Source organism: Cyprinus carpio, chromosome B10 (genome assembly GCF_018340385.1).
Source record: "Cyprinus carpio isolate SPL01 chromosome B10, ASM1834038v1, whole genome shotgun sequence".
Taxonomy (NCBI): domain Eukaryota; kingdom Metazoa; phylum Chordata; class Actinopteri; order Cypriniformes; family Cyprinidae; genus Cyprinus; species Cyprinus carpio.
Genome location: NC_056606.1, coordinates 19,171,172 through 19,197,496, shown reverse-complemented (window position 1 = coordinate 19,197,496; position 26,325 = coordinate 19,171,172). Strand labels below are relative to the sequence as shown.

The window sequence follows — 26,325 nt, the reverse complement described above, 5'->3', positions numbered from 1 at the left end:
CTTGAGCGAAGCATTTTTAGAATGCGTGACCATGACAAGCGCGAAACGTTGCAACAGATGCGAAACGTATTTGTTGAGCACTTGCATCTAAAGGCCCGTTCACACCAAGGAGGATAACTATAAAGATATTGTACTAAAATCATTCTCAATATTAAAGAATGGCAGAGTCCACACCACAACTATAACAATAAAGGGACCGAGAAACAATATCATTGGAATTACTTTCTGAACTGTTTTTTCCAGCTGATGAATGATAAAAGTATTGACAGCCAATCAGAATCCATCCTCCTATCATGAGCTGGAGAATTTAAAGGGATAGTTCACCCAAAAATGAAAATTTGATGTTTATCTGCTTACCCCCAGGGCATCCAAGATGTAGGTGACTTTGTTTCTTCAGTAGAACACAAATTATGATTTTTAGCTTCAGCCGTTACAGTCTCTCAGTTGTAAAATGCATGACAATGGTAACAAAATCTATGAGAGTAAAAAAAACATGCACAGACAAATCCAAATTAAACCCTGCGGCTCGTGATGATACATTATTGTGTAAAGATGCAAAATGATCGGTTTGTGCAGGAAACTGAACAGTATTTATATAGATTTTTTTGCCTCTGATTTACACAATGTCCGAACTGTTAGAACTCTTGTGAACGCACAGCAGCAGGCGCCTGAGGCATCTTCTTCTTCTTCTTGCTTCTTCTAGGCTTATAAGTGCATTATCGCCACCTTAAAGCGGCAGACACGCTTGCACTCAGAGTAAACAGACGATATCTTCGCTGGTGTGGACACTAATATCCTTATCTTTATAGCTATCTGTATAGTTATCGTTCTTGGTGTGAACAGGCCTTAACGCATGTTTACTTAAAAATGAGAGATGGAAAACGTTTTGTATGTGAACAGCTCTCTATAATATCATGATAAATATTGACAATAATTAGCCTACATTTTATCCTTGTACTGTCCGATACAGCGAACCTCTATGTTTACTTGTCGAACACGTTACAAGTGTATGTTTAGTTCACTTTACTGACTTATGACTTGGTGTAGTTACTGAAGTTATACTACAATATTGTACCTTAAATTTAAAGCATTTTCCCCACCTCCCCACCTTAATTAGCACTTCAAAACGGTTTACAAAACATTTTATTTTTATACTACTGTGTTATACTATTTTAATACTATAACGTGTCTTTGCGGCTTGATTCTGTTTACCAGAAGGTGTAATCAGTTGAGAACATCATGTGCAGATGTTTAAGGGTGGTGCTGACTCCACACAGAGCCTCCATATCTCTAAGCTACAGAAGAACTTTAAAAATACACCATAAACACGGCTGACCCCTTTAGTCTTACTGGCACAGGCCAGAGTAAACACAAACCAATTTTGTTGTTCTGAAAGGAAATTAAAACCTAAAGCATACAGAAGACATTTCAGATTCGGCTGAATTTGACAGGTCCACCACCATGGGGGTTTCGTATCTGTGGAGGAAGAGACTTCAAGATGACCCTGACTGTCTCAAAGGTGAGTTAAAGATATTTGGCCCACATTTTCTTGTGAACAAAATATGGAATGTGTTCAGCATAAGATGCCTTTGATTTCTGGTGTGTTAAGGAGCTGTGAGGACTTACCATAGAGTGTTTTATTAGGTTTGTGAAGATAGCCGGGCAGGTGATGCTGGGCTGCAGGTGGGGGACGGCATACTGGAGATTAATGGTCAGGATACTGGAGCCATGTTGAATATGGAGGCTCGGAACAAAATTAAGACATCTGAACATCAGCTGTGGCTTCTAATTAAAAGGTGGTAAAAACAACAACAACAACAAAAAACATGACTTTGCTTTGGCAGAAACATGCAGTTTCATAACTAAATGCTACATCCACAACATTCACACCATTACCATGTATATTTAAACCCCAAACCACAATAAAAAAAAAAAAAATGTACAATAATATTACAAATACCAGGGGCTTGTTTTTTAATGCATTATTTTGACAAGTAAGAACATTTTCTCCCAAAACTCAAATTACAATAATCTAAAATTACTCTCCTTACTGTAATACAGAAAAAAAAAATTGAATTTATTTTTGTTCATTTAAAAATGAATAATTCAAAATTACAATGAGCATTGAGAATAAAGAGAATTTCAAAGAAAACAAAAATTCCTAATTTCAAAAAACACTGTAAACCCAGCAGACAAAAATAAAAAATAAAAAAGAAACCCTATCAAACCTTTCCCTAAGAAAAAAATGTTCCGTGAATGTTCAAAACATCCAGTTTGTAAAAATTGATTTAAAAATGTTTGTCTTGGTTATGCAAAATCATTATGGGAACATTTCATTTGGAATGTTCTGTGAACATACTGAAACAAGTAGTAACATTTTTTAAATTGTTAAACGAATTTCCAACTAAAATATGTCAAGAAAAAGCGTTAAATAGCAATAATGTGTTTGCAAGGACCAGATAACTTTGAACGAACATTCTATGAATATTTATATTCAAATATGTATATAATATAATATATTTTAGTTTTTTGTGGTGAAAATGTGAATTTTTGCAAACACTGGTGTGTGTTGCTTTTCACTGAAACCCATAATAACCTAGTTTCTTATTATCTTACAGACCAGCAAAAACAGATGTCATACAGTGCTGTGGTGATCCAAGACTTCCTCTTAATTCGGTTAGTTATTCATACAGTTAACTGACCAGCTCTTTGTGAACATACTGTTAATGTTAAATATTGCTACAGGGAAGGCCTATTCAGCTTGTTTGAATAGTGAGAACGATCCTGTTTTGTGTATTGAAACTTCCTGCTGTTTTCCTTCAACCCAGGAGTCCTCAGTCCGGCCAAAACAAACCCATGAGTCAGGACAGGGCCAGTCCAAGAGGTCAGTGCACCAGAACCATACTGAGATATCTTCAAACAACATCACGTGTTTCTCATTGTTCATGTGTTCAGAGCCCCACAGGAGAGAAACTACGGTCCAGAGCAGCTGAAGCAATACCATAAGGTGGGGAACATGCAGACACTCATTTTACATTTTAATAATGTTTGTCTTGAATTCAGGTTTGTACATTTAGTTTAACAATATTAAATAGACAAAACCTACTGTTCAAGTCTTTTGAAGGCTTTGCTGCCATCTTGTGGTCCAGTAAAAAATTATTTGAAGAAATAATTTTCCCCCCCCTTGTTTTATTGGCAGTGTTATTTAAACATCAACGTATCAACTATATATTATAGTTTTTTTAGTACAATATAATAATTATAATTATAATAATAATTTTTTCAATTTTCTCTTTTCATTTTCATTTCAAGTTTTTGTAATCTTGCTTGCTGTTTTTGTAATTAATGTTTTTTAAATATATTTTTTAAGTGTTACTTTTTAGTTTGAGCTTATTTAGAGAAATTTTGCCTTGGAAGCTAGCTAAAAAAGTGATTTTATTTCAGTTAATGTTTATTTTTATTTCCACTGTTTATTGGTTGCAGGAGTTCACCGCAGGACATAACTCTGCATCTGATTGTATCCAAACAGTGTCATATGAATCGCAGACTACCAAGAAAAAGTAATACCAATATTATGTTTGGAATACTAATGTACTACTTACTGCATACTTCACATTATATGCATACAATTTTAAAAATATGCATACTTTATAGTGGTTAACATACTATTTTGTTCTAAATGGTATGATAAAATGTAATTGAAAAGAGCATCATTCAGTGTCACATGATCCTGCAGAATCATTCCAATATCCTGATCTGATGCTAAAGAAACATTTCTGACTATTATGAATGTTATTTTCTGTATTTGTTTTATATTCACATTTAATATTAATAATTTTTTCAGGTTACATAGAACATCATTTATTTGAAATAGAAATGTTTCATAACATTATAAATGTTAACATAAAATGCATCATTTCTTCCGAGCATAGCTCATGTCATTTTGTCCCATACCTGTTGAACTCACATTCCTGTTTGACTCTTTTCTCAGGGTGAGTTTTAATTATCCAGTATGGAGCTACGGGCCAGTTGATCCTGAAGAGCTGATGAGATTCAAGAGAAGGCAAGTTCAACCTCAGCAGCCCAGACAGTCCAACACTTTCAGAATACTACAGGAGGGACTAGAACGTGAGTGTTGCGTTTCACTGCATCTCTTGCATTCAGACCTCTTGAATAAAGCATTAAGGATGCCTCATGTAATAAAAACACACATGAATTGTACAGGAACATCACTGCCATCTGGAGTGGTCCAGCGGTGTCAAAGGTTTCGCACTTGTGAGAGATGTGGTTACATCATTGTGTAAGAACCTTTCAATTAAGCTCATATTGTCTCAAGAAAGAAAAGTGAGGTTAAGTTTTTTAAAGTGCAGTTCATGTCAGGAATGCATGACGATCACAGGCATGTTTAGCTCAGTTGTCTGTGTGTCCTGCTGCAGAACTCAGGTGGTGAAGATCAGAGAGAGACGCTACAGACACGTGGAGTGCTATACCTGCAGGGACTGTGGCTTTAGTCTCATGGAGCGAGGACATTTCTGTGTGGATGAGGAGCTGTACTGTGGGAAACACGCTCAGCAGAGATGCCAGACAGCCAATGGCCTTCACTCACTTCCTAAAAACACTTGAATTCAACGTTTTAATATGTTTTCAGCTGTTTTATTTTACTATCATTGAGCTGTTATAGCTCTTATTAATATTTTGAATCAGTTTTTATTTTTATATTAGTTTTATTAATTGTATCGTACGTTTTTGTCATTTTAGTATCATTTTAGTTTCTTTTTAAGTATTTTTTATTTTTTTTTTTTTCTTTAATTAAATATCAGTTTTACTTTAAATTAAAATTAGACAATTGCCTTGCCAACTAGCTGGAATATTTACTTATTTAATTTCAGGTTGTTTTCATTTTATTTCTGGTAACAAAAAGGATTGTTTATATACTAATAATACTGGTTTTCAGATAGACCATGCTCATGATGCTGTTTCAAAATTTTTATAATAGTGGCAAACGTATAATTTACCTATAAATTCTGTCTTATTTTATTCTATGCAACACAAAAGCAGAAATGATCTCCCTAATCAATGAAAGTGGATGGTGACCAGGATTATCAAGCTCCAAAAAGGACAAAGAAGCACCATGAAAGCATCATAAACAGTCCTGAAATACTCTGAATCCGTACAATAGCTTTGTGTGAGGAACACATTGAAATTTAAGTCATATTCAAAACAAATCATGCATTAAGGGATATTTCACCCCAAAATGAAAATTCAGTCATCATTTACTCACCCTCCTGTCGAACACCTATGAAGATATTTTGAAGAATGTTGGTTTTGGTCCCCATTGACTTCCATTGTTTTTTTAGTTTTTTTTGGTCCATTCTATGGAAGTCAGTGGGAGCCGAAACTGTTTGTTTACCAACATACTTTTTTCTGCAGAAGAAAGTCATACAGGTTCGGAATGACATGAGGGTGAGTAAATGATGACAGGATTTAAATATTTAGCTTAATTATTTCATTGCACATGTTCTAAGTCCTCAGTAGAGGGTACTATTTTCTATTCTATTTCACTATTGTTTCACTATTGCATTACAGTAATTAAATACCTGCAGTGTGTGACTTTGAGCTGTGGCTGAACGATGAATTTATGCTATCAATAAATATCTGGAATCATTATGAAAGAGATGACATCATCAGAATGCATGTTAACATAGAAAAAAAGAGTGTGGCATTACATGAATAGCAATTCACCTCAGTAGCCTGCAGTCTGACCTAACTGAACTATGTAAAGGAATAGAGTAAAAGAGAGTTGACATGCAGAACTATGAAGGCCCTGAATGACGGGTTTCAGGAACAATACAAACACGCATTATCCTCACAAAGGAACATGCTGTTTGCTCACATCGTGTTTATTATTAAAAGCCTAAGTGACAATGGAGATTCATTAGTAATGAATGATGGTGACTTGGTGGAACTGTGGAAAAACAACAGATTAATGTACAATTATGAATAGAAACAAGCTAAATTTATATAGCACATTATACAATACAGATTCAAAGCAGCTTCACAGTAATAAACAGTGTAATAAGAGTGTTAATGTTGCAAAATTCATCAAATGACTTTAATTTTAGCTGTAAATGCTTATTTCTTCAGTTTACTGTACGAGAGGGAGGAATGTTTTATTTTCAGAAGTCTTTCTTTTTAGTTTAAACTCATGTGCAATAAAATAACAACTGTGGGTTCCCCTTTTTTTGTGAACAATGAGAAGTGGTCACTGCCAGCATGACAGTTCAGTATAATTGTAGCTTTGTGTCAGAGCTCTACAGTTCTCTAATGTCTAAATTTAGTCATGGGACATTTTAATTACACACCTCTGTTAAATTGTCATAACTGAAAGGAACATCATAGAAATATTATTATTGTAATCATCATTATAAAGCAAATAGAGAAGAATTTTTACAGCAATTGTTATGCAAATATTGTTTCCAGGCGTTACGTTATTCTTCAGCTCTACGTTGCGTCACGCCGGGCCACGCCCACACGTCGTTGCTCAGGATTGTGGGCGTGGCTGTAGAGTGACTCACTTGTTGCTTCACTGGATTAGGTGGAACTTTTCCAGCGAGCGAAACATTAACGGACATTTGACGCCTTTAAACTTCTCGCTAGACGGGACAGCACGCGCGTCCTGCTGACTTTTCAGTCCCAACTGAAACGAGTTGGGTTTTCACAGAAATGTCTCTGGCAGAGCAAAGCCAGCAGTGGTTTCCCACCAGCGTCCAGGTAACGGTGCACCAGGCGAGGGGTTTGCGGAGCAAGGGGAAGAATGGCACCAACGACGCGTACGCCATCATGCAGGTGGCCAAGGATAAGTTCTCCACCTCGGTGGCGGAGAAGAGCGTCGCGCCGGTGTGGAAAGAGGAGGCCGCGTTCGACCTGCCGCTCTTTCACCCCGGTAACGCGGAGCGCTGCACCCTACAGGTGTGTGTGATGCACCGGGCTCTGATGGGACCCGACAAAATGCTCGGACAGGCGACCATCAACCTCCTGGAACTCCAAGACAATAAATCCCGTAATAAAACTGAGTGAGTGAGCATAATATTTTATATAAACAATATATAGACTTAATTTCTGCACAACAGTTCTGGTCCTCATATTGGCAAAATTATATACTGTACAGTATATTATATAAATTTTGCCTTCTGTTTTATTTTATTTGGCAAAACACAAGGCCTTTCTCAAGTGCATCTGACTTTTCTCGGCTACTTATTAGTGTTTGGACACTTCTACAAGGATGCTTCTGTGCTGAAAGACGGCATCAAAACTTCCTTGTGTGGAAATTATGAGCTGAGCTTTGAATATTCTTGGACTTGGTCACAGTGAAACAGTGTGGTATTATTATTAGTTTTTTCCCCTCAACCAGACCAGAGGTCACTGACCTCCACAATGACTCAGAATCCAGTCTTTTTATATTGACAGACGACAGTTTCTTAAGGATCAGAATCAGTTTCTTAAATGGAATCATAATTTAATGAAATTCCATTAGCATTCCTTTGGAATGTTTGTTAAAGGTCAGTGCAAATCTGTTTGACTGGATCTGGTGGTTATTTCTTCTCTATGTAATCCAGGGCCACTCGGCGTACATTATGCACATACTTCATGAATAAATTAGTTTAGCTCTAGACATCATTGTAACATCAGTCACGGCAAGCAAAGTTTCGGCACACAAATCCATCACAGCATTCTGACCTTGGTTTAAAGAGCTTGTGCTTCTTTACCTGTTCTCTGAATGACTTCCATTGTTTTCTTGTAAATGTTCAAAGCCTTTGATTGGAACCTGCCTGGTATTTTTTTTAATATGAGACCTAATTCAGTCTCATGAACAAAGACAGCCAGCGCTCGTCTGGCCTTCTGCCCAATAATTGTTTTGCTGTATAATTTCATCTGATGTTTGAGTCAGGATGAAAGCTGTTTTTTTAATTAACTAGTCCACTAGAGAGCTCAGCTCCTGAGTCTTTTTAGGGTCTGACTGAGACATTTCCTGTTGTCAAGTGTAAGAGCTTATTATGTCATATCTTGTTGTGCACCCACGTGGGCTGCTGTTGCCCCAGGTCAGAGGAACCGGAAACTCACTCCGGTCTCTCTAAGTAAGCCGACTCTCATATGAAACTGGACCTCGGCGTTTCTTGTGAACCGATCTGCAGTTCTGATGGTGATTTCGAAGTTTGATCTCAGGGTGTGTGTATACGATTGACGGTCTTGGTGTTGACATCAACAGGGTGTTATCACTGGAAAACATAGTTTTTTTTAAATGTAACTCTTTTTATGTTAGGAACAGCTTGATCATTTGAATATTCCCGATTCAGTGCAAGTTGAGCTTCCAATTTCAACGTGTCCTTTTTCTTTAATTAAAAAAACAAAACAAAAACAAATCAAGGTTATGATGTGTGAATGGGCTAATATTTGGAGAATTTAATAGCAGAAATGTAAATTTAGGTTGCCACCGTTCACTTTTATTGTAAATTTAACCTATATTAGAGTTTTTGTTTTTTAAGAAATATTAAGCACAACTTCTGTTGAACCCAGAATATTGATAAAATAAAGTTGATTCATTCTTTATGCCTACATGAATCAGAAAACTTTAATTAGTTCCTATTCCTCTCATTGTTGTCAATTTCACTGATCTTCATATCAGTGTTTTTTAATCTGCTGTTCCCAGAACTAGTTCCTGGTTTTTCTTTTATCGTAACCTAATAATTTATTTAAAAAGAAAGAGTATTACTTATAAAGCTTGTAATTAATAATAACACTTAAGTGTTACACTGATACTTACTGTTCAAATGTTCAGCTTCACAGTGAGATTTTATTTATTTTCGAAAGAAATGTATACTTTTATTAAGCGAAAGTGCATTAAATTAATCAAAAATGACAGCAAAGACATGAAAAAATATATATATTTGGAAAAAATGCTGTTCTTTCTCTATTCATCAAAGAATCCTGAAAAAATATATAATGGAAATGTTGCTAAGCACAACAGTTTTCAACACTGGTAATAATAAATATTTATTGAGCAGAAAATCAGCATATTATGATGATTTCTGAAGGATCATGTGACACTGAAGATTGGAGTAATGATGCTGAAAATTCAGGTTTTCAATCTCAGGAATAAATTACATTTTAAAATATATTTAAATAGAAAACCGTTATTATAAATTGTAATGGTATTTCAAAATATTGCTGTTTTTACTGTATTTTTGATCAAATAAATGCAGCCTTGTTGAACAGAAGACACTCCTTTAAAAGACATTAAAAAAAATCTTAAAGATCTCAATCTTTTGAATCAATCTTTTCTTGTGTGTTTTAACAACCCTCAGAATCTGAAACCCCTTTGTGCACATTTGTTCTCACACTCAAATTTCCTCTCTTATATTGTGCAGCCATTTAAATGAAACAGTATTTTAGAGAAGGTTAAATATCTAACATCCCTTTTCTGGCGTCTGATTGTTCTGTTTGTGCCCCAGTTCTCTCTCAGGCTTTGACACACATCACACGCGCTGCCTGATAACTCATTTTCTGTTAGTGTGGCATAAAGTCAAGGCTTGTCAACTGCTTCAGACTTCAAAGTCATGAAAACACTCAGTTTTCTCTCTCAGTCACACATATAAAGGATATGCCTAAAATATGCTAAATGCCTCATGCTAATACAGAATGTATCAGAATGTTCTTTCTGCGTGACCTCATGCGCTGACACTTATACACGGGAACTCTTTCCTGATTCGAGGCAGAATGGGAGCACGTCACCCGTCTGCTCTGACTGTCACCTAACAAAGTTTAGTTTGTTGGTTGAACCTGGTTGGTTGAACCTGTAATATTACAAGGAGAAATAGAGTTAAATTCAATGTCTTTTACCTCAACAGAAATAATTCAAGATGATGAAAACTTGGATATTGAATCCATTATCAAAACAAATATTTTGCTAGTTGGAAATATCAACATAAGCCCATGTTATGTCCCACATGTCCAATTATCTGAGCTTCATGCATAGTTATTTTAATATTTTACAACAAGTAAAGTGAAACTCTATATAGTTGAGCTTAGGGAAGGTTCTTGCGCTGCTGCGTGTGATAAAACAGTCCTATCACATAACACTCTTATCAGTTTGCTGGCACATGCAGGAAGTCAAGCTGCTGAGAGACACACTGGAACAAAGAAAAATCCAGTGCTGATTCATCTGATGCTGCCTTCACTTCCTGTCAGGGCACAGCTGTCATTGAGGATCTTTCAGGGCGAGACAGATGAGTTTGTCAAGAACTTTGCTTCTTAAAGTCCCTTATTATCTTATCCAACACTTTCCAAAAATAGGCTTATTTTGGAAATAAGTCATTTTTCCCTCCTTCAATAGAGGCATTTAAACACAAAATTTTAAATGTCAGTCATATAAACAATCAATTATATTCCATTCTTGATGTAGAAACAGTCCACAATGTGTCACTTCTTTCAGTTTCTAGCAGGGTTATTATCATTAGGGAAAACTAAAACTAAAACCATAAAAAAAATAAAAATAAAAATGATAATCATTTTCATAAACATTAACTGAAATAAATGAACATATAAGAACTTATTTTATTTCAACTAATTGCCAGGGCAGCATTTCACATGTTTGTTTAGTTTACATATAAAAATAAACTATATAGAGAGAGAGAAAAAAAAAAAAAAAAAAAAAAAAACATTTACTAAAATTAAAATGAAAATCTAGCAATTATCAAAAACTATAGCAGCATATCAAACAGTAACAGTATAACACAGTATATCTAATTTTTTAATGAATTTCATCATGCTTTAATATCAAATCTAAATATCAGTATATTGTTAAAATGATTGCATGATTTGAAGTAATCCAGAAGGTCAGGTTGCATTACAGAACAAAAATCATTTTATGGGGGGGGGTGTAGACTTTTAATTTTAAAAAAAATTAGCTGATTTTTATGTTAGGTTAATATTTTGTATATAGCTTTTCAAGCTTGTCTAAAAGGTCTGAGCTCATCTCAAAGCAGGCAACACCCTTTTGCAACTTCCCTCCTGTGACCAGAACTTTAATGCAACTTCTGTGCAATGACATGACGGCAGAAGCTGCTTGTGTTTGCATCAGTGCATTTCTATGGCTGCGAGGTGTCGTCCGAACATGTCGAGTCATATAAGCACCTCCCGTACGTGCAAAGCCATTTCTCTTGTCGTTATGTAATTAGTATTAAGGTAATGTGGTTTAACAGCTTTTATTGTTTAAGGCCATAATTGTGATCGCTCATGGTTCACTCCTTCCAGGATTTGATTCAGCAACTTTCTGGTTACCAGCCCTTTAACCACTCCTATTTTACGCCCTGAAATTCCTGTTTTACACCTGTTTTATACCTGATTGCAGGTATTCAGACTTGTAGTTTAATGGTTAGTAAAGTCTAAAAACTCTATACCATGTCAAATTGTAGATTGTTTGCATGTAATTGCTGTGATTCAGAAATGTGTTTATGCGAAATATTTACAAGAATATTCATTATATTGTTGGCAATACAAAATGTTTTCAAGTCATTTAATATATAGGTAAATACTGCTGTTTATATGTTTTATGTTGGTGCAAACAAACCATTAGCCACTAGTTTTTTTTTTTATGTTCATTTTAAGCAAATAAATACTTTAAAAAACTTAAAAGACTTAATGTATGTACTTTATTTAAATTCTTAATATTCTTGTTTCACTTCTGCTTGGCAACATTAACGGGTCTATATTGTGATTTATGAGGGGAAAAAAATCAGCTTTTTAAGCCATTTCAGAGAAAACAAATTAATATTACAGACAGAAATGAGTTGATTTTAATTGTACTGTTTATCCCAACTAGCTAGTTTGTTATTCTCGGACGTAAATATGTGCTAAATGTTATTGAGGCATAGGCAGGCAGCAGTGATCATTCACTAATAATCCCAGAGTGTGTTGTTATATTTAGCTTCAGACTCATCGCAGTATTATTTAGCAGATAGCCACAAAGTCATTGCAACCCATGCCCATCATGTGATTTTCTCTGTAGCATTGGAATTGCATTACTCACTGGGTCCAGTGCACTTACTGTCGTCATAAACACTAAGGCTGGTTGAGAAACAAGATGGTTAATGGTTACTGACTGTATTGAGAACTCTGGAGATGTCAAGCTTCACCAGTTCCCTGTTGACTTTTATAAGGTTTTAGTGAATTTCCATTTTTTCCTGACCCTAATCTGCCAATGTGTGTCAGTTTTGTGGCATTCTCAAAATTGCTTTTCTAAGCCACCCACTCCATTCTCGCCAGCCATACGCTACTGCAAACATAAGTTTCCATGAAACGAGTTCTTCATGCAGTTACCGCACCCTTGTGTCCTCATCTTATTCCTCTCTGTTTTTCATGGATCTAAGTTGGTTGTTAACATAGACATGTTAGCTCACCAGCCTAGACATTCCTGGAAAACAACATGATACATCTCTCTTTGTAGCGAAGAAACAGCTTGCTCAAGGCTGTAAGTTGTATTTTGGACTTTTTAGATTGATAGACCTATTTTAATTTGAGACTTTCTACACAGTAGGTGTTTATTTTAGACCCTGAAGTCTTTATCCACTAGTATCCTTGAGTTATGACAACACAGAGTCTCAGTCATTGAACCTTAATGTGCTGTTCTGGTTTATAGCTGTTGAGGAATGTCAACAATCACGTGAAACTATTTACTCGGACTTTGTGAATCCATAGCTTTGACTGCACAACAATCTTTTTGCAGGTCTGACCAATTTTGTAAAGTGTAGCTAGGTAACACAACATCTCATATCTTCCATGTCATGTCTTGCTTTTAGCTTTCTTTTCTTTGATAAGGGAGGTGCTTTGGGAAATGAAAAATGCTTAAAAGGAAACATCCTGTGCTATTTGTGTTCATACAGATGGTTCAAATTGATGGGCAAGACGGGGAAGGCTGATAAAGACAGGGGTGAGGTGCTTCTAGACATTCAGTTCATGAAGAACAACATGACGGCCAGCATGTACGACCTCTCTGGGCAGGACAAGTCACGCTCACGGCTTGGGAAGATCAAGGATAAGCTGAAAGGGAAAAAGAAAGATGGGATGTCGGATTCTGCTTCTGCCATTGTGCCTTCAGTCAGCCACGTACTGACTGACAGTGAGGGAGAAGAAGAACCCGATGCCACACCTGGAGCCAAAAAGAAGAATAAACTCAAATCCCTCTTCGCACCCAAGCCGGGTTTGCACCGTAACATGTCCCAGTCCATGTCCACACTCGCCACCCTGCCTGAAAAAGACTCGGCCATCAGTCTGAGCAGATCGTCTGGCCTAAATATAGAGTCTCCTGAAGGTACATGCGACACTATTTGTTGTTGTTATATTTTTAATATTAGGGATGGATGATATGTCCGCTACCATATTGTTCCTGCAGGTACTAGCAACACCAAAGTGCTAGGTTTGATTACCAGGGAAATCATAAACTAATAAATATATCCAAATCCCTTGGATCTGCCAAATTCCAATGTAAATACTGATATCCTCTGATATGAATTATACTGATTAAGTCTGATTTGGCTAAGGTTTGACTGGCTTTATGTATTCACATATTTATTTATTTATTTAAAAATTTAAACTATATTATAGACTGATAATTTATTAATTTGATTATCATTATAAATTATAATTAACTATTTATTTTTGTGTTATGGTTTTTAAAGATTCATTTTAATTAGGGATATTTCAGTTATGTAAAACCAGATAAAATAAAGATTTTTATTTGAAATATTAAATAATAAAAAAAAAGCTATTTATTTTTCAGTTAATAAAAAAAAACTAAAAAAACAAAAAAAAAATAAAAAAAAATAAAAACAATAAACTTGACTGAAATAATAAAACTGAAATAAAAATAAATAAAAACTATACATACTTAAAAAAACGAAGAAAAATGACAAATAATTCTTTAAGAAAACACAGTTACTACATTACAAAATTACTAAAGATGTAAAATAAAAAAAAAAAAAAAAAAAAAAAAATATAATATCTTAATGATACTAAAATAACACAGATGTTAAATTAGGGTTAGATGATGACGAAGGTAGTCTAAATGTGAAAATATGGAAAATGAGCATTATAAATGACTGATAAATTACCAAAAAATTACTAAAATCTCCAGTATAATAAATACGGATAATTGCTGTAGTACCGATATATTGTCCAACCCTACATAATTAAAACATAACTAAAAAAACATAATTAACAGAAGTTAGGGTCTGCTAAAATTGATAGATTTGTGCAAAATTTCAATAGCTTGTAGTATTATTGTGATTTTCCTCTTTTTTTTTTTCTTCAAAGGCAAAAAGAAGTTCAAATTTCTGAAGCACAAGCGAACCGGAAGCTCTGACAGCAAGGTTTCCCAGGGTACTGGGTCTCTTGGACTGGGCATGGTGCAGAGCAACACGTGCATCAACGGCAGTCACGTCTACACAGAAGAGTCAGACACCAGAGGATCCAGGGCCGGTTCCACCTTCAGCCTGAACAGCTCCGGCCACGGATCCATGGAGGATCTGCGCAGAGGTCATCACAGGAAAACCTCCAGCACCTCAGTGGACTCCTCGGACCAAACTCAAGAGAATGCAGTGGAAGAGATGCGCAGAAGTCAAGAGGAACAGAAGAAACAGGAGGAGAAAAGAAGACAGGCTGAAGAGGACGAGAGGAAACAGATTGAGAGAGAAGAGGAGAGGAAACGGTTGGAAAGAGAGGAAGAGAAGAGAAAGATACAGAAACTGGAAGAGGAGAGGAAAAAGATTGAGAGAGAGGAGGAAAGAAAGTGGATGGAGAGAGAGGAAGAGAAAAGGAAGCTAGAGAAACAGGAAGAAGATAAACGGAGGAGAATTGAGAAAGAGGAGAGAACGAGACTTGAGAATGAAAAGTTGCAGAAAGAAAAAGAGATAAGAAAGTTGGAGATGGACAGAAGACGTGCTGAAGAGGAGAGACTACTGAAGGAAAAAGAAAAGATGGGAGCAGAGGAGAAGAGGAAGCTGAAAGAGAAAGCAGACCAGGAGAGAATCAGGAAAGAGAAAGAAGAAATAGAAAGACAGAAGAAAGAGAAACAGCAGCCCGAGGCGAAACCCAGGAGTACTCGACTGAATATGAGTAAAAATGCATCTGATGAGATTAACTCAGACCGCATCCCATTCACCAATCCCATTGAAGACCCCCTCTTATTCGACGAGAGCTCCTCCAATCCCTTCGAGCAACCCACCATTTCTCAACCTGAAGCCCTCAGTCGGTCCACCAAAGTCTCTGCAGTCAAGCCAAGGTCAGTGTCTTACCTGAAAACACAGAAGTTTGTTTTTAAATTACATCCATTTGGCCTTATTTATGAAACATACAATTTTTTATGTAAATTGTTAGTGAAACCAGCTATTGCCTAAGAATAAAAATCTGTATGTGTTACATGATGAATTAGGCCCAAAAACACAACATGACAACTTGACAATTTATCTGTTCTCAATGAAAGCGAAATAGGTGTGTGAGGTGTTAAAATCAGCCACACAGAACATCTTTGATGTTTAATATACATCTATGAGGGGCACATTTTGGACCAATGGAATGTCACTGTGAGCGGGGACACTTTTCATGAAAAGTTCTATTTGTACTGTAAACAAGCAACCTTGACCAGTCAGTTGAATGCATTTAGCTTTTGTTTACTAATCAGAACCAAAAGGAAACACTCCTTTTTGATGAAGTTTGTTTTTTGACAGATATCTCTAAGAACTCTTAATGATCTTCAGAACTCATACTTTTATCATTTCACAGAGCTGTTTTAAATCATTCTCCAAACGTCTGCTTTTTTTTACCAATTCTGCTGGAAGGCGAATCCATGACCCATGATCACAGCTTGAGTATTAAAGGCATGAAAGTGTCTCTCAGTGTTTCTGTAGTATGCTTAGACCAACTCAATTTCAGTGTGGTAGGGCCCATAACACCACGCTATCATGATTAACGGCATCATATAAGAGCATATGGCACTATTACTAAATTGTACAAGTCCAAAAAAACATCTGGCATGCAACACAGTTCTTGTGTGTGTGTGTGTGTGTGTGTGTGGTATATAGGTGTGTATGTGTATGTGTATTGTGTATGTGTATGTGTGTGTGTGTGTGTGTGTGTGTGTGTGTGTGTGTGTGTGTGTGTGTGTTGGTATGAGTGCGTGTCTGTACAAGTCCAAAAAAACATCTGGCATGCAACACAGTTCTTTCGAAACTATTTCAAGGACTCAAAGTAAGGACAATCCACATTAATGTTTTGTTTTTCTCATCATATTTTCTGAAGATGATTATCATACCGAATAAAATGAGTAACCCTTAAGCAAATGAAATACCCAAACCTGAATAAAGAGTCTTTCTTACCATGGTCTTATGTTTATTTCTGATGAGATGCATTAATGGTGATAGTTATTTTTAAGGTCTCTAACCCTCATTCTGTTAGCTCTCGTGTGGTACTTGATTGAGGTCTAACCGAGGGGAAGCTGGAGAAATCTGTTTCCCTGGAAAACAGCTGACCAGCCAGTTCCTTTTCTCTGACTCATGCACTTGAGGGCTTCATGAAACAGTTCTGGAATGTGTAGAAGACTGCAGAGCAAATAGCATGATTTGAGGGAGGCTCTTTAAATCTAAACCAGCTATCTCTTCAAGGCAGCAGTTAAAGTAAGGAGGTTTTGTGAGAGTTTCTCTCAGAAATCATTATTGCTCAAATGTAATGTCCATAAACCTATTCCAAAAAGGTTTGGAATAACATAAGGATGAGTGTCAGAATTGTAATTTTGATGTTAACTATCCCTTTAAAAAGTTTATGGATATTGATGACATTTGTTCAATAACATGAAAGTAAATAGGGTCAGTTTTAAAGACTTAAAAGGGCCCTTTTAGTGGTTTCCACAGTTGTTGACCAGAGCAAAGTGGCTTTAACTTGTTTGCCAATCCATTTCGATATTTATCAGATGTGTTTGATCAAGTTTAATGTTCCCTTTCATTATCCTGCTTCTTCAGTTCTTCTGTTTCTGGAATCTTCTTTTCACAAGCGTCTGTGCCAAACACCAACCCATTCTTAGAGGACTCCGATGTTCATGGCAGAAACACTCAGAAAGTTGTCCATCTCGGAGACACCACAGAAAGGATAGATAAGAAAAGACGTGCCCCAATGCCTCCCAAGAACAAGACACAGAAGGGAAAACCAGATGTCCCTCCAAAAGCACCAGCGATTCCTGAAGCCACAAAAGCTTTTCCATCTATAGCAACTATAGATGATGGAGACTCTGATTCCTGTAGTTTACAAAGGGACAAATGTCCCGCCCCTTTACCACCAAAAAACAAGCAAGAAGTTCAAAACACACATGCAGACCAAACTACCACTCCTCTTCATAACGGTGGATGGAGAGCTACTAGATTCCAGGAAATAGACCAGACTAACAAAGTGTGCCCAGTTTCACAAGATGAGTCAAGGACCTCTGATGCAGCCAATTTTGGGAACACCAGTATATCGCATTTTAGCCAGGGTCATCCCAGTAACAGACAAGAAACCAACCCTTTTATATGTGCCGAGGTCATAACAACTAAACACAACAAGGGTCCAGCTCCAAAGCCTTCATTACAGTCAAAGTCTTGCAAGACATCTGCATCTGAAACTAAAACAAGTAACCAAGCTGAACGTGAAACCAGTGCTACCTCAAATTCCATTGATCAAATAGATGAGTCTACTGACAAGCTTGATGATCTTCCTGCAGATGAACAGCCTTCAACCAAATTGGAGCACTTCGAAGGCCTTTTCTCAAGAGAAAGTAAACACAAGGATTTACCAGAAAAGTCTTATCTAGACTTTCTTGGAGAAGACATACCTTCAATGTCTGATCCAGTCCTTGAAAAGGTTTTCTACTATGTGAATGATCCCAAGAATGCTGAAAATGTATTGCTTGAGAGTGGCGTTTCCAAAAAGAAGAGACAGGCCCCGTTGCCTCCTGCCAAATCAGCATCCAGCCAGCAACCAGAAGCTGCACTGAACTCAACCAGTCAACCCAGCATACAAGATCAAGACAAGTCATTAACTGTTAATAGTAGCAAGTCAACTTCAGGTTTTTCCCAATCCCTGGTGAACTCCTCTTCAACCTCCAGTCAGGCTGTCGCTCGTTTGAAACTGGAAGCAGGTCATGGGTCAGAGCGCCGGTCTCTCCCACAAGCCCGAGTGTCACCTATTGATGTTCAGCCCGTCACTGGGCAGAAAAATGGGAGTGAAAGTGAGAAAACCGTTAATTCTGCCTTCAAACCCAGCAGGTGAGGCCATGCATAGAACTTCTAGAGACCCTTAGAAGTAGAAGCAGATGTTTACGGTAGGTTCCCGTTAGCTATCCTGTGGTGTTTCTTGAAAAATTTTTTAAAGGTTGTGATGTTGAAAATCTTTGTTGCAGAATCTATACTCCAGACGTCTCCCTGTTTACCAGTTCTGCTAAAAGGCAAATCCATGACCTGTGTTCACAGCTTAAATAATAATTGCATGGAAGTGACTCTCTGCGTTTCTGTAGTATGCTAAAGCCCAAAGTTCACTTCAGACACGGAAGGTGAAATGTTGAGACAGAAGAGTACACTAGGTAGTACTGTGAATATGTCAAACTCGTTCATCCATGGTTGAGTGCACATATGGTACTTTTCCACTGCATGGTACGGCATGGTACTGCACGGTACAGTTCACTTTTGGGGAGTTTTCCACTGGGTACAGTACCTGGTACCTGGTACTTTTTTTAGTACCACCTTGGTTGAGATTCTAGGTGAACCGTACCATTACCAAATTGTGACACGTAAACTCTGCTGATCACGGATTGGCCAGAGAATCGTCACTACCTGCGTCACTGAACTTGCAACACAAACACAAAAGAACTGCTAGATTTAAATCAGCACAGCCAGCGAAGGATTGAACGCAACTGTTTTGAAAGAGCGCACCTTTTGTTAACCACCAAAAAGTTTTGTTGTCTGTTGCAGAAGTACAGACGTTCCTCTCATTGATAGCAGAGGAGCGGATCCACTGAGAGCTTGATGGGGCGACGTGGAATGAAAAAGTTTTTTTTTTAGTTGTGCAGTAGAGGCGGCGCAACTATAACTACATGTAAATAATCCTGCTCACTCTAAAGCGATACTAAACTGCAGTGGAAACGCAAACCGTGCCGAGTCGAGTCATACCACAGTGGAACAGCGGCATTAGTAGCAGTAGCAAAGTAGCAGATGTTGGCTGTAGGTTCCTGATAAGAATACTCTGAAGTATTCCACTCATTTGACAGTGGTGTAAGAATGACCTGAGAAGTAGGAAAACTTTATTAAACTCACCAACTTGACTCATGAATATTAATTACATGACATAGTATTCACCAAGTTTTGCACCTCAGTGATTGGAGGGCCACTGTCCTGCAGAGTTTGGCTTAAACTTGCCCCAACACACTATTTCTCAAAAGCATCATAGGCTAAAATAGATACAGTATCTAAAACCATTTGCTTTTGGGAAACACAGGCATGGAAGTTCCTAGCAAAATTGGACACCTCAAATATCTGGTTATTTTTTTTTTATTTAATTAGGGTTGGGATGTAAACTCTGCAGAAAGGATTGGCCACCCCTGTCCTCCCTGAATTATTGCTTACTGCTTACGAGATGGATTACCTTTTGCTAGGTCTTAAAATTGTCTTTTGTTTTGGCCAACTGCATTTTATTCTTTGCACTTTAGTCAAAGAACATAAAACTCCTAAAATGTTACGATTATTTCCCAAACGGTAGGAAGGCATAAGTTACAGTGGTTTCTGTGCCACATGTAACTTATTGCTTGACTGCAAGGTGTGCATATCTGTTTACATTATTACACTCTGGACCCTAGATTACTCCTTGGGACTTTCATGTGACATTCCACATAACTTGCCTTTCTGAAGAACATGGTTTGCAATGGTTTAAACTTTGTCTTTTCAGAGTTTCAGATCATATGGTTGTGATGTTTAATTTCCCAGTGTGAACTTTTTATTTTAGCATAAATTCTAAATTCTACAGTTATCCGATAATTGAAAACCACAGATATGAACACTTTCATCTTTGAAAATAAAGGCATCAGTTTTCACATTTAACAATTCCTCCATGTTCTTTGAAGTTCAAAAATTCAGGGCAATATGTATTCGTCATCCTTTCTCTCTTTTTTTTTTATATCAAAATTATGCAAAAATGTCTTCTGGCAGAGTTCTGCAATTGACTGCTTCGTATTCCACCCCTGCAAACTCAGATCTGCCTGTAAGACTTATAGCTCTCGATTTCTTTTCAGGCCCCATGCAGTGAAACCCCTGAGCACCACTGACAAGCAGCCAGACCTCAGAGAGACCCAAGACGCTTCCAGATCTGCTAAAATTACAGATGACCTGCAAGTTAAGATGAAGGTAGCATTTTTTCTCTCTCTTTACTATTGTGTAGCCATTTACCATGCATTAAATAGAAATATGGCTGTTAAGATTTTCTCAGCTGACTTTTAAGCATGCTATTTTTGTTTAACTGTATCTTTCAGGCCCCAGAGGCTAAAGGGACGGGACCTTACTCCCAGCTAACCCATGAAGAACTCATTAACTTGTTAGAAAAGCAGAAGCAGCAGCTTTCTCAGAAGGATGCTAAGATTGGGGAACTGGAGCAGTATATAGACAATCTTCTTGTCCGTGTCATGGAGGATAGCCCCAACATCTTAATGTCCTTGAGCTTGATGAAGAAGTCAGTTTGAGCACTTTTGTAACAGGGTTTTGTATTTAATGTGCACTGTAATCACATATATGGGGTGAACGTCAGTGCATGGTTGTGGGTAAATCACAGAGATTTCGACTAAATCCAGTAGCTGTAACTGCAGACACTAGTGAGCCGAAGATCAGGGTGCACACTTGACATCTCTGGCTGAATGGTGACGAAATGAATGTTTGTTATTTGGCTTGCTTCAGATCCACCTAACTATGTGGCTGGTTTATTCTTGTACATGTTAAAATAAATCATATGTTAAGTATTTTCTCCAAGTATTTTACTTCCATTTGAATTGCTAATATTCTTTGATTAGTATTATATAAATTATAAATACCAGCTATCAAAGCGTTCAATGGATGCAACCCATATGTTTAAGTAAACAAAATAGCGCTACATATATTCTAGAAAAATGTTTTATATAAAAAAATTTACAAAGCTATATATTTTGTAGACAGATCTCTGTATTGATACTTTGTTTTCTTTTCAATGAAGCACTTTAAAAGAATCAGTTCATCTGTAAATAATGAACGTGATCATTTGTACTTTATGCCTTTTGTCACGTAAGCTGACAGCTTTATTATTCTCTGCTTTTGAAATAAAGAATGTCCCAGGCGTGGCTTTGTAAAGGGCTGCATCACACGATTGTGTCTGTGCATTTTTAAGAATACAGGTTAAGCTTTAGATGCTGTTATGGCCCATAACAAATATGTTGGCTGTCTTCACAGGACTCCTGACAGTGTTTATATGCTGCAGTACCTGTGGGATTTCAGAACATTGAAATTGACCAAGGTGTTCATCATTTCTTATAACTTGGTGGTTATAACTTTCACTGTCATTTAAAATAAAATTATAAAAATGTGTATTCTTACACTGTTTAAGTGAGATACCATATTGATTTCTTTGGCTAGATTCCACTAATACCACATTTAACCTGATGAGAGAAGAAGAAAGCTAAAACCATACTGGCTGGCTAAGCTGGTTAAAGCTAGACGGCTGGTTTAGGCTGGTGTTCAGCTGGTTTGAGCTGCTTGGTGAGCTGGTCTGCCAGCCTGACCAGCTACATAAGTGGCCAAAATCCTTCTAAAATCAGCTTGCAAACCAGCTATGATCAGGATGGAAGAAGACCAGCTAAAACCATTCAACCAGCTTTTGTTTTCCAGCAGTTTTATTGTAATCTCAGTTATTTAACTGTTATTTTTGTAGATGCTAGTCTATGCAACTTGTATGCAACTAACATTTCCAAAAAAAATTAAATAATAATAATAATAATACAACAATGTTAAAATTAAGTCAGAAAATTATAGAAGAATATTTACCATTTGATACCGTGTTAAGTTTTATCTTACAAGTTTCCCCACGTAGGAACTTATTATTATGGAACGTTTACTGACAGCCTCGTTTCCGCCCGGACCAATAACGTCATCAGGAAGAGCGACGGCGTTCAAAACAAACTTAAACTTGTCGCAAGAAGATATGAGAGTAGCCTCATGCAGTTGTTTGTGCGAAACAGAAACAACGCACTTTGATTGTGTATCATAGTAATATTTAACCGACTATATGATGATAATCTGCCACCAGTAAGATGCACAAATATTTAATTAATGTACATTGTCTGTTTGTTTTGACACTTGCTGAACAATGTGATTCTCTTTCATTCGTTCCGTATTGCATATGATTGAAAGTTTGTCATTTGCTGATCAGTAGACGGTCGGATATAAAGAAACAAAACCCTGCTAAATTAGCACCTGCTTAAAGCTTTTAGATATTCTGTAAAGTGTTTGCATTCACAGTCTGATAGTGTCCAGTAGTTGATATATTCTCATGCAGGTATGCCGAGCAGCTGTCCCGACGCTGGCTCGTCTAATGTGGCGGAGTATGATCTGTACTCTCAGAGGCAGTGGGTGTGTGTGGTCTCTGAGGAACATCTGACCACCACACTGAGCGATGAGACCCAGGGCAGAGGTAACACAGCACTGCACGCTTCACTGTTAACTGATCTTAATTCGGTCTGCTTGAAAACTGCTGGTTTGACATCTGTTTCTTTTGCTTGGTCCAGCTCTTCCACAGAGGTGTTCAAGCAACCTTGTAGAAATCTAATTGCTGGTAAGATCAACATGTCCTAGTATTTAACAGCCTAGTTAAAAGTCATGGACATCCTGGAAAGCTTCTGCTATGAGTATGTCGAACACTTTTATGACTTGCACGATGTCTTAGTTGACGTAAAGTCTTATTGTTAACTTTCTGTGTTTTTTGTAGTTTCAAGCTGGGTCCTCGACAGGTGGAAGAGGTGTTTGCTGAGTCTCCCAATGGCTGGCGGACAGGACATCTGTTTTGATTGAACTAGCTTCTGATGGCTGGATAGTGACGGGCCGCCAGCCTTTGCCCCTCCTCATTGCAGCGGTGTATTTGATCTGGCAGTCACTAAATCCTATGGTGAGTGACGGAATATTTTCAGAATTGTGCCATTAAGTGATTAACACTGAAAGTGAGGTGTTTGTGGTCCAGATCTGCAAGATGTCCGTTAAAGATCGCTTCATCTGGAAAGCATCTTTTGTTTACACACATCTGTAAGATGTCAGATTTATGCACATTCCAAATCATAAACACCTGAAAGACATTTTATAAACGTCTGTTTTACATCTAATAGGGAAACATCCTATAGACGTATTGCAGATGTGTAAACACTCAAAAAAAAAAAAAAAAAAAAAAACATCTTGCAGATGTAAATACTTGACTTGCGTGACTTGTGACGTGTGCTATCATCAGTGCATTTTGTAAGATATCGAAATATGACAAATGCATATACTGTGCATTTTGTGTATGTATGTATATGTGTGTATGTGTGTGTGTATATATATATATATATATATATATATATATATATATATATATATATACATACACATATATATATATATATATATATATACATGTATATATGTGTGTATAAATTATATAAATACATTTAATTAAATTTATTTATTCAAATTTTAAAAAAATTGATATATATATAAATATAAATAAATATACATTTCTACTCAGAATCCTGGAAAAAAAAAATGGTTTCACCAAAAATATTAGGTGGCACAACTGTGTTCAAATTTTAAAAAAATTGAAACTCAGTCTGTTTTTCTAAGCTATTTAGATTTGTATAAATGAATATAGATAATCTTGACATTTTTATTTATTATTTAAAACTCAAGCCTCATCACTTCTAAAAACAGACATAACAAAAACTGTAAAGGACATAAAGGCAATTTCAAGCAAATTGAAAAAAGGTGCGCAAAATAAATATGTGAGATTTATAGTATGTATTTTCTTAATGGATAAAAAGCATTTCTGAAAAAAAAAAAAAAAAAAGTGCTGGGCAATGATTAATTGCATCCAAAATAAAAGTTTTATGTAATATGTGTGTACTGTGTATATTTATTATGTTTTTATATATATATGTATGTATGTATGTGTGTATAATTTTCATTGTATAAAAATATTTAATATATAAACATAACATATTTTTCTTATTATATACATGCATGTGTGTGTATTTAGATTCAGGCACACACATTATGTACACACAACTCATTTTGGATGTGATTTACTACCACCAGACCACTGGAGTCACAAGTGGCAGAGGGTTGCTTCCGCAGCTGGAAGTGACCGGAGATGAAGACATGTCAGACAGTAAAAAAGAATCATACATTCTCTCTCAGGATGAAATTGAAATGTATCGAAAGGTTTGGAACGAACTTAAGGAGTGAATAATTGCATTGTGTTAGCTTATATTTAATTGCTGCTGATTTCCTGATACCATCAGTTTTTTTTATTATTATTACATTGATTTAATTTATTTCATGGATTGCACAGATTGTTCTGTTCATTTTTAATAAATGTATTTTTGTTTGAACAGTTAAATTTCTTAATTATTTCTGACTATTTTTGTTCTGCTTTATGATGCCATTTTATTTAATTAGTGCTAGTGCTATTCAGTGCTGAATGGAATCCAGTAATTGTTCTTACTAATTTCAGGCTGCTGTTTCCACAAATTTAGCCAGTTGTGCTCTAGTCACTTTCTCACAAAATATTTTTGCTTTTGAAAACCATTTAAAAGGTCACAAAGACAAGATTTCCATCTTCCTCTGAACAACTCTCTCACATGTATGACATTATTTTATACCAATAATCCTGATGTCAAGTTTAGAATTATTGCCAGTGACAGAAGAAAATGCAAACCCAAATGTTTTCTATTTTTGTAATAATAATAATTTAGAAACTTTAAGGTAAGAAATTAAAAGTGGGATTTGAAAATGTATTGCTAACTGATAAATTATACGTTGAATACTTTTTTTTTGTCATTAAAAACAAATTATTTCACTGCTGTTATTTTGAAAAGTGCATTAAAGCTGATACATATTTATAATAGGTAATATTAAGCCTTTTTTTGCAAATCAGCAGGATTTTTTTCAAGATGCAGGGCTGTTGTGAAGTTGTGTATAATTTCATGTTGTTTGATTGATGCTTGTGCTTTTTGCATAAATTGCAGCTTCTAAAATCTCTAAATTGATTTTCTGTTAACATATTGTCCTTTTGGATGATCATTCCAGGAACGTTCATTTCCTAGACCCTGATAATATTATTAGCGTCCGAGACTGTTTAAAATATCCCGCAGGTGAGTGATCTCGAGGGTGGCAGTCACGATGATTTAAAGTGCCTCTTCTCATGTTGTCTTATTTGTATGGTCCTTCATGCGAGCTGTTGATTTTAAGATCAATTGCTGCTTTGAACAAAAGCCCTTCTAGCGACAAGAACTTAGTCGACGACTAGCATTCTGATGTCTGATGCATTTACACAAGGTATAGTACACGTGAAGACATTAGAAAGTCATTGCGTTAGATAGGCTAGCACAGAATATCAATCTAACCGCTAACCGGCTTTTACTTCAAAAGAAAGAGCATAGTTAATGTGATGATCTACACCTGTGATTGTTCTGCCTGGACATCTGTGTCAACCTGAGAACTGTCTTGAAATACATACTGCTTAAAAGTTTGGAGTTAGCAAGATTACTCATTTATTTGAAAGAAAGAAATTAACACACTTATTCTGCAAGGATGCATCAAATGATTCAAAAGTGACAGCAAAGACATTTAAAAAAAATGTATATATAAATATATATTTTTTATAAACCTGTTCTTTTTTACTTTTTAATCATTATAGTATCCTGAAACAACTGTATCACCATTCACACAAAAATATTGCGCAGAGCAACACTGATAATAATAAATGTTTGAGCAGCAAATCAGTATATTAGAATGATTTCTGAAGGATCATGTGACACTGAAGACTGGAGTAATGATGCTGGACATTCAGCTTTGCATCAAAGCAATAAATTACATTTTAAAATATATTAAAATAGAAAAAAATTTGCGAAAACACTTCCGAAAAATACTTAATTTTTAATCAAATAGAAGACTTCTTAAAAAAAATAATTTAAAAAATCATACCGACCCCAAACAT

The 26,325-nt window shown here is 36.3% G+C and overlaps 3 protein-coding genes across 3 annotated transcripts; all 3 read left to right on the top strand.

Annotated features, from left to right (window-relative positions):
* The first annotated feature begins 1,422 nt into the window (after positions 1 to 1,422).
* On the top strand, positions 1,423 to 5,297 carry LOC109098153 (PDZ and LIM domain protein 2-like). The gene is made up of 9 exons (XM_042733054.1): positions 1,423 to 1,519; positions 1,645 to 1,796; positions 2,619 to 2,676; positions 2,829 to 2,884; positions 2,956 to 3,007; positions 3,484 to 3,560; positions 3,992 to 4,128; positions 4,225 to 4,300; positions 4,437 to 5,297. The coding sequence occupies exons 1-9, from the start codon at positions 1,499 to 1,501 to the stop codon at positions 4,621 to 4,623; spliced, it is 816 nt and encodes a 271-aa protein (XP_042588988.1). The 5' UTR covers positions 1,423 to 1,498; the 3' UTR covers positions 4,624 to 5,297.
* A 1,251-nt stretch (positions 5,298 to 6,548) lies between these two features.
* LOC109098146 (rab11 family-interacting protein 1-like) lies at positions 6,549 to 21,453 on the top strand. The gene is made up of 5 exons (XM_019111765.2): positions 6,549 to 7,073; positions 12,939 to 13,366; positions 14,368 to 15,334; positions 20,360 to 20,471; positions 20,597 to 21,453. The coding sequence occupies exons 1-5, from the start codon at positions 6,724 to 6,726 to the stop codon at positions 20,801 to 20,803; spliced, it is 2,064 nt and encodes a 687-aa protein (XP_018967310.2). The 5' UTR covers positions 6,549 to 6,723; the 3' UTR covers positions 20,804 to 21,453.
* LOC122138751 lies at positions 16,148 to 18,805 on the top strand. The gene has a single exon (XM_042733053.1). The coding sequence runs from the start codon at positions 17,218 to 17,220 to the stop codon at positions 18,346 to 18,348; it is 1,131 nt and encodes a 376-aa protein (XP_042588987.1). The 5' UTR covers positions 16,148 to 17,217; the 3' UTR covers positions 18,349 to 18,805.
* Positions 21,454 to 26,325: the final 4,872 nt, after the last annotated feature.

What these genes read in the sequence shown, in the direction of transcription:
- LOC109098153 (XM_042733054.1), top strand. Translation starts at nt 1,499, where the DNA reads ATGACCCTGACTGTCTCAAAG. An exon ending in CAAGACTTCCTCTTAATTCG is followed by an intron (nt 2,677 to 2,828) that starts GTTAGTTATTCA and finishes CCTTCAACCCAG; the next exon opens with GAGTCCTCAGTCCGGCCAAA. An exon ending in AGCTGAAGCAATACCATAAG is followed by an intron (nt 3,008 to 3,483) that starts GTGGGGAACATG and finishes TATTGGTTGCAG; the next exon opens with GAGTTCACCGCAGGACATAA.
- LOC122138751 (XM_042733053.1), top strand. Translation starts at nt 17,218, where the DNA reads ATGCCTCCCAAGAACAAGACACAGAAGGGAAAACCAGATGTCCCTCCA.
- LOC109098146 (XM_019111765.2), top strand. Translation starts at nt 6,724, where the DNA reads ATGTCTCTGGCAGAGCAAAGCCAGCAGTGGTTTCCCACCAGCGTCCAG. An exon ending in AAATCCCGTAATAAAACTGA is followed by an intron (nt 7,074 to 12,938) that starts GTGAGTGAGCAT and finishes GTGTTCATACAG; the next exon opens with ATGGTTCAAATTGATGGGCA. An exon ending in ACCTGCAAGTTAAGATGAAG is followed by an intron (nt 20,472 to 20,596) that starts GTAGCATTTTTT and finishes TGTATCTTTCAG; the next exon opens with GCCCCAGAGGCTAAAGGGAC.